The sequence below is a fragment of the Galleria mellonella genome, unplaced genomic scaffold, assembly GCF_026898425.1.
Source record: "Galleria mellonella isolate WM207_F2 unplaced genomic scaffold, CSIRO_AGI_GalMel_v1 utg103, whole genome shotgun sequence".
Classification (NCBI taxonomy): domain Eukaryota; kingdom Metazoa; phylum Arthropoda; class Insecta; order Lepidoptera; family Pyralidae; genus Galleria; species Galleria mellonella.
In genome coordinates, this window is record NW_026441966.1 from 2,113,686 (window position 1) to 2,122,390 (window position 8,705).

At 33.2% G+C, this 8,705-nt stretch overlaps 1 protein-coding gene across 1 annotated transcript; it reads left to right on the forward strand.

The window, feature by feature from the left end:
• The first annotated feature begins 28 nt into the window (after positions 1-28).
• LOC113513876 (germinal-center associated nuclear protein) lies at positions 29-5,499 on the forward strand. Its single transcript, XM_052903049.1, has 7 exons — positions 29-355; positions 637-798; positions 1,583-1,744; positions 2,795-3,079; positions 3,767-3,904; positions 4,379-4,568; positions 5,327-5,499. Exons 1-7 carry the CDS (start codon positions 243-245, stop codon positions 5,408-5,410), a joined length of 1,134 nt encoding a protein of 377 aa, XP_052759009.1. The 5' UTR covers positions 29-242; the 3' UTR covers positions 5,411-5,499.
• Positions 5,500-8,705: the final 3,206 nt, after the last annotated feature.

An 8,705-nucleotide genomic window follows, 5' to 3' on the forward strand; every position in this document is an offset into this window, starting at 1 on the left:
TTACAGTGATGTCAATGTCACTAATGATGTCAATAAAATATCAAAAATGAAATGCCAAGAACATAGGTTATTTAAAAAGAAAATTTGCTTTTTTCTTCGATTAACCGTTTATTATCATTAATTATAATACAAAAGTTTGTAAATATCTATATAAATAAACTGACTATGGATCTCATATCTTGCTAGTATTAGCGTGTTATTATTTTATAGTTCTCCTGACCAGATAATTCAATGTAAAAACAATGTCCTCTTATTTTGATTATTTTTGTGTAAATATTTATACTAATTGCGCAGCACGCAACGATATAATTCATGGAACATGCAATTCTATGTGCCCACAGAGCGAACAAAATTTGTAAGTACTTTTAGTTTATATTTGTTTTTATTTATTTTTTATTATCTATTTTGCATAATTCTATTAAGTATACTGATTCTAAGGGTTTATCAAAGCTATATTTTATTATCATAAAATCTTGCTACATTTGTAATGACTCCAAAGATTTCTTGCTAGACTGACTGTGCATCTAGTGTTATTGGGTTAAAATACTATATATATACCAAATTTAATGATGATTAATTAAATCGAAAAGGTGCTAAGAGGTAAAAACCTACATTTATAAAATTGTATTTTTTTAGGAGAGAAAAAGAAGGCCTAGTCCATATATTGGAAGTGCTAGGTTCTGAGAGGAAACTGGTAAAATGCTACAGCAGATCAGCAGCAGATTCCAACATGGCAGTTCCAAACCTGCTTCGACCTTACAATGTATTGAGAGACACTGTGGATTATTTGTTACTTGAGTGAGTATTTCAATTTTGGTTTGAATACTAAAGTGATATCTATATATTGGGTTTCTCTTGGCATTAGTGATGGAAAAAAGGTCATTAGCAATTTCGATATAAGCTATATTGTTTGATTGCTTGGATACCTCTGTCCCATTCGTGTTTCAACCGTGAAGTAGTTGTGTTTACATGGCTTTGTTTCGGTTTGAAGGGTGGGATATGGTGTGAATTTACTGGGTACAGAGGAATAACACCTGAGTACTCAGGAATGGCAACACATGGGAGGTATCATGGGCGAAACAGTATACTCTGTTATATCCATGGTACTGCTCACATCTATAGGTGACAGTTACCACATTCCATCAGGTGGGTCATCAGCTTGTATGCCATTCTAAGTTGTAAAAAAAAATTTTTTTGGATAACAGACTTAACATATTGGTTATTGGAACAGTAAGTATATAGATATTGTAACTAAAATAAATAGATATTGCCGTGTATTACTCACCCCTATTTTCAGTGATCATCAGGTGATCTCTGTGTGATACAGGAAAGTGATAGACATCTCTGTTATGTTGTATAAAAACTTGATCGAGTATCATAGAAAATATTTTTTATTTAATAAAAACTGCATCCTTTCAATTTTATACTGCTATAGCTGTATCTCATGGCTTTGCCTGTGTGAATTAGGATATAAATTATTATATGTGATAAACTAAAACATAATCTATACATGTTGAAATTTCTTTCTCATCCATTCTATATTATATTATAAAGTTTATTATAGTTGACAGTTTGTATTCAGTGTTACCAGGAGAGTTGATGTGCCAATATCATCAGTATACGACTTTGTGAATGATCGGCTCAGGGCTGTCCGCCAAGATATGACCATTCAGAGGCTGCCACCTGAGCAATGTGTTAATTTACTTGAGCCTATGATCAGATTCTATGTCTATTTTGGATACAAGTAAGTAGTATTCATAATACTAGCTTGTACTCATGACTTTACCCATATGACCTAGATATATTCATTGACCAGGATAAAAAAGAGTCTATGTCCTTCTGTATACCAAATTTTACAGTGAATAGTTAAGGTACCTAGAGATAAACAAACAAATTCACTTTCACATTTATAATATTAGTATATTTATAATATATAAGACATACGCAATATAATTGTTTTTTTTTTAATTTGTCCATCAATGATTAATTATTGTTGTTGTTGATTTTCCTACAATAAAATAAACAATTTAAAATATCAAAAAAAAGAATATAAAGAAAGCTATATGATTGCTAATTATTATAGATAGTTTATTTATTTATTTTATTTATTTATTTATTTTATTTATTTATTTATTTTATTTATTTATTTATTTTATTTATTTATTCATTAGTACAAATATGTGTACATGGCGGACTTAATGCTAAAAGCATTCTCTCCCAGTCAACCATAGGCAAGTGTCAGAATACTCGTATGCGGTACTACTAATTATTGATATACATACATACTAAAATTACATATATAAACTAATAAATATATATGAATAACAAATATACTTGCACATATATGACATATACTATATTACACACGAAATTGAGAATAATCTAAAGCACTTACTGCTCGGATAAAGATATGAACGCTTTTTTTGAAAGACGGTTTAGTCGGTAGTCTCTTAATGGCATCAGGAAGCGCGTTTAATCTTTTATGATAAATAAATTGTCAAAATCCTCCCTTATGGTGGAGGTTTATGTTCAGCAGTGGACATTTAATGGTGGATATGATGGTAACTATGATAAACAGTTGAAACCCACACTGTTTTGCTAATGTTCATTTGAGTGAAACCCACCCAATTATATAATTGTTGTTTTTAGCTTGTACTAAACAAATAAATATCCAGGTTGTCTGTAAGAGATTGCTTTAAGCCGTAAGGCTGCCTTTTATAATATGCACATTTTGTATAAATACTTTTTTGTGCACAGGAATAATAAATAATAATAATTAAATATCCTTCCCCAGATTATGTGAACACCCACTAAGTGACTATGATCCAGTCCTCAATAAAAAGTACTTATTGGAATGCATTAAGTGGTTTCTCAGTTGCTACGAGAGTGTACAACTATGGGAGAACAATGCTAAAATCAATGAGATAAGCAGTTTCTTATCCAACTTAGAAATAAACAATAGATATATGAAGAAATTGACCTGTGATAGAGAACTGATGGAGAGTTTATATATATTGTGCAATTTGGGCGATGTTCACCCGTTGTATCGCTATTTCAATTTGCCAAAGGACATAAAAAGGTATTTAATTTTTGTTAGCTGTCTTGAACATGTATATATAAGAAATGTAGGGGATGTTCAAGTATTACGTAACGTATTTTTTTGAAGATATTTGACCCCCCCCCCCCCCCCCCCCCCCACCTGCCGCATATGCAACGCACCGTTATATTTTTTAACGTTTATGTTCACGAAAATTATCTAGGATTCCTAGAAATAAGCAATCAGTCATCCAAATCAATAATTTTTATATTTTATGTTTGTCTGTTTTGTTTTATACAACTTAGAATGGCAAACAAGCTGACGGCCCACCTCATGGAAACTGGTAACCGTCGCCTATAGACATGAGCAGTACCATGGACATAACAGAGTATACTGTTTCGCCCATGATACCCCCATGCGTTGCCATTCCTTGAGGACTCAGGTGTTATTCCTCTGTACCCAGTAAATTCACGCCATATCCCACCCTTCAAATCGAAACACAGTCATGCAAACACGACTGCTTCACGGTTGAAACACAAATGGGACAGAGGTACCCAAGCAATCAACTTTTGTACAAAGTCTCCCTTTGGTGTCTGTTTGTTACAGCGTCATGTGAAAATGGCTGTATAGATTTCAATGAAATCTTATGATTATTAACAGCACTTAGTGTCTTAGAATTGACGGAGCCAATTGTGAGGTCCAGATTAAACACAAAATCTCCCATTTCAGTAACTCGACAGTGCAGTTATCATATAAAATAGCAATAGCACATTTGAAAGGGAACTACGCGCGTGTATGCAGTATGCTAGATGCATTATGCCCCCTGACATACTTTGCTGTCTCCGTGTACTTACCTACAATACAGAGGCAAGTTTCTATACTCGTGTTATAACTGAATGAAGCGACCCTCGATCAATTGTCCAGTTTTTTTTTTTACACAACTTAGAATGGCAAACAAGCTGACGGCCCTCCTGATGGAAAGTGGTAACCGTCGCCTATAGACATGAGCAGTACCATGGACATAACAGCTATTTCGCTCATGATATCCCTCATGTGTTGCCATTCCTGAGGACTCAGGTGTTATTCCTCTGTACCCAGTAAATTCACCCCATATCTCACCCTTCAAACCGAAACACAGCCATGCAAACACAGCTGCTTCACGGTTGAAACACGAATGGGACAGAGGTACTCAAACAATCGACTTTTGTACAGTCTCCAGTTCTTATCTCGACCAAATTTTAACCATAAAAAAACATACATTCTCTGAAATTATATTAATTAGAACACCTATAATAGTCCATTTATTTAGTGATTATTTCTAAATCGTAATTTATTTAACAGGAACGCTCTACGAGTGATGAGCCACGCGTACAATAGCAGGCAGCTGGCGGTGCCCACTGCTGTACTCAGGCAGTGGCTGTGGTTTCCCAGTGATGCCGATGTCATCACCGTTTGCGAACACTACGGATTGCAGGCTGAGGGCGCCACTGTGCGGTTCTCTAAAGCAGACTTCAAGACTGAAGTTGCTACTGTGAGTTTTAATGCAATTTAACAAATATTTCTCTTCATATACTTACTATGATTCCTTTAAATAAAAATAGTGGTTTATAGGCATAAACAATACTCTAACTACTATACTATGATTTGTCAAAAATGCTTAGGGTCCTCTCAGCGTCCTTACCAATTGTTGGACATAGATTTTTATGCATAAGACGATGATCTAGCTTACTATTACCATTTTCTTATACAACTTAGAATGGCAAACAAGCAGACATCCCTCCTGATGGAAAATGGTAACCGTCGCCTATAGACATGAGCAGTATCATGGACATAACAGAGTATACTGTTTCGCCCATGATACCTCCCCATGCATCGCTATTCCTAAGGACTCGGGTGTCTTTTCTCTGTACCTTGTAAATTCACTGCCATATCCCACTCTTCAAACCGAAACACAGCCATGCAAACACAACTGCTTCATGGTTGAAACACGAATGGGACAGAGGTGCCTAAGTAAACGACTTTTGTACAAAGTCTCCCTCTGGTAACCATGCTGGCCAGCCAATTTTGGTGTAAAGTTTTGAGTCTTGGTTGCATTAGGGTGTTGTCTGCAGAGAATATATCTCGGCTGTGCTACTATAGACTTATGTCCATTATGCATACAATTCTGTGTTCTATTTTGACGAACATAAAGTCTATCAAAGGTTGTCTTTACTTTGAATGTTCTTACATGACTGATATGCTAAGTTATTTTTTTATCTTTGAATAAAATAATAAAATTTCTTTTTTCAGCATGAACCAAAAAAATTATTATTGCACGAGGAAACATTAAAAATGGACTTGGAAAATATCTTTACCTATAAAATACAAAAATAACCAGTATCGTCCGATAGTGCTTATAATACTAAACTGCTGTGATACTAGTGTTTAAAAATAATAAAACTACTTTAAATATTATAAAGGAATCCTTTATTTGTTTTATTTACATAAGAAATTCTCCTAATTATGCAATAACTAATTACAATAGACAACAAAATCTACCTAATATCAAACGGTTGCATGGCTCCCATCTTGAACTTGTCAATACATACCGGTATGTGCGGTTGGCATAGAAAACTAGGTATACAATAATAGCTGTTGTGACCTTGTTGATAATTCGAAACATACATATTATAATGCAGTAAATTTTTAATGAAACTAATAAACCAGATCCCTATATGGGTTTAATAAGCCAAAATTAGAACATTCTAATACAATAAGATTTATTTATTTTCATACAAAAGGGTATCAATCAAGCATACGGTTTGTCTATAGGTAAACTGCCAACATAGCCTTTTTGCGCTTGAAACACTAGAGGCATAGGCCGACTGCTGTAGTTTAATCCTGAATCAAATTACCTAGTAATTTCACCACCATACCTCACTGAAATAGTATGAAAACGAGCTCCAGATATCATAAACCCTATTACATTAGAATAAGGTCAAAATACGTTCAGCTACCTTCGTTATTAACATACGGCGATATCACATAGCCAAGTACATCGGAGTACAAAATGCAAGGAGGCGAAATTATGTAAAAATTAAATTTATAAGAAAAACAATGCACAACCGAACTCGCAGTTTGCATAAGCAGACACTAGTCTGCGAATTTCGAATATCTATCTATAATTTGATGAGTGACTTGGAAAATATTTAAGAGCTTTGAAGTACAACACTTTATCTTGTAGATTTGGCAAAACAATATGTATTTCCCTTCATGATCCTTCCCACAAGGTATGATTATTTACTTAATTGGAATAATTTCTAAAATGAATATTCACCTATTAAATTAATAATTACGATAAGGCCACTGCGCCCCCTAATATAAGTAAATAAATAAATTCAGACTCGCTCTTCCAAGGATACACAGTTTGGAAAGTATATACTATAGTATTTTGCAATGAGAATGGAAAATTATTTTAAACAATATATTGATTATATATTTATTAAATTTTATTATATTCAGAGGCTGACAAATTTTGTTGGCTGGCTTTATTTAAATGATTATGGGAATACATTTGATTCATTCCAGCGGATCATTTACCATATTTTGCCTATCCAATTTGATTATTATAAATTGTAAAAGTAACTTTTCTATAAATGACTGCTAAAGAGTTCTTTAAAAGATATTATTTATTTCAATATTGATATATATATTTTTTATACAACTTAGAATGGCAAACAAGCTGACGGCCCACCTGATGGAAAGTGGTAACCGTCGCCTATAGACATGAGCAGTACCATGGACATAACAGTGTATACTGTTTCGCCCATGATACCCTCCATGCGTTGATGCGTTTTTCATTCCATCTACTTGACAAACGTTATAATAAGTTTCAAAGTTGATATTATCTTGTCGAGACTACGAACGTTTCAATATATTTTATTTTCTGTTACTTTTTCGATAGGTAATAATATACATTTTCCCAAATTTTTTTTTTATAGAAGCAATCGTCAGATGTATTTGTAAACAGGTATATATTTACAATGTCGTTTCTTATTGTTGCATCTCTCTAAGGTATTAAGTTCTAAATGGCACTCAGGTCCAATAAATGCTTGTATAGTATGACATTAGTTTATAAAGAAAAGGAGGTATAGACAATACGTTCTCTGTACCACCGGACGGTATCTCGTGTAGATGCGTTCCTCTAATATTGTTAGTACTTCCAAACTTACAAGCATAATATTTGAGAATATCGACTATGCGTTATATAATGCAGCTGAAGATATTAACATCGGGGTCATGCAACCAAAAGATTTAGATAAGATCCACTTAAATACTACAACCGCTAATGCATTAGTTTTGGCGAGATAGCATGTCATACGTCTCGCTTTACTGGGCGCGGGCTGAAGGCAGATTTTGACATTTTCCATGCGTCTAAAAATGATTGTAACAACAGAAATGTTTTCCATTTGTTTACAGGCAAGGTATAGAAATTAAATAGAAATAAATTGCTTTAAAATAGCCCTGTCTACAAGCAGCTACTTGTTTCTTTGGCATTGAAACACTATTCTCACTTTTTTTTAAGCTAAATTTATGACAAAAATATATAACCTTATTTTGGTTATATATAACAAATATATAATCTTCTGGGACATGATTATTTTTTCCTAATATTTAACATATCCGTTGTAGTTGTAAATTCGTAAAGTTACCAATATAAATAACGCATAGTCAGCATAAAAACATAGTTTGTGAGTAATAAAACAATCGCCATACCATAATATTTTAGATGCCGACTCAGTTTTGTGAAGGCTATAGTTTGTTCAGTTAGTTTTTCGAGCACAACATGCTTGCAGCCGTACGTTATAAATTAATTCCAAGGTAACCAACCGAAAAATTAAGCGTAGCCATAAATACTGGAAATAACAAAATTTCATATACATCTATTTCCATATATAATTCTATTCCAATGATAATTTATGTAATATTGTACCTGAGTCTTTCCAATTGTTCGATGACGATCCGCGTCATACGTCCGTTTGGTAGCACCGGGACGTACCAACCGGAAGGTAAACAGTATAAAAAAAAAGTAAAAAAAAAAAACTTTTTATTTGATGGTTGTAAAACTATTTCAATATGTTAATAATTAATGTTGCCTTACTTTTTTTTTTAGAAAAATATTTTTTTTTTGTTATTTAGGACCCTTCAATAAAAAAGTATTCGTTTTTTTTACCTTTTTTTTTCTTTATAACCAAAAAGTCCGTGCACACGACAAAACTTCTGTCCATACATCTCGGTATCACACATATGAAGTAAACTAGTATGAGTAAAGCAAAATTTCAATAGAAACTGTCTAAATATAAAGGAACCATTGTAACCTAATAATTTCAAGATAACAAATGAAATGTTATACATTTCAACGAGGCATAAAATATTCCGTGATTTCATTGTTAACACGTAAAAATCGATAAATAACTTTAAAACAACAACAAAAGCGCTATTCATATAAAGAGGTATATCATTGAACTATACATGGGACATAGTAAAATGTACATGTTTACCTTCCTAAAGTGTGGTTTCGTGGGAACGAAACTCCCAATTGTCATGTCATATACCTTGGAAGCAGTCGATTGAAAAGCACTTCAATGTTTCACTTAAATTATACATTTTGCGCGACCGTTACCTCTCG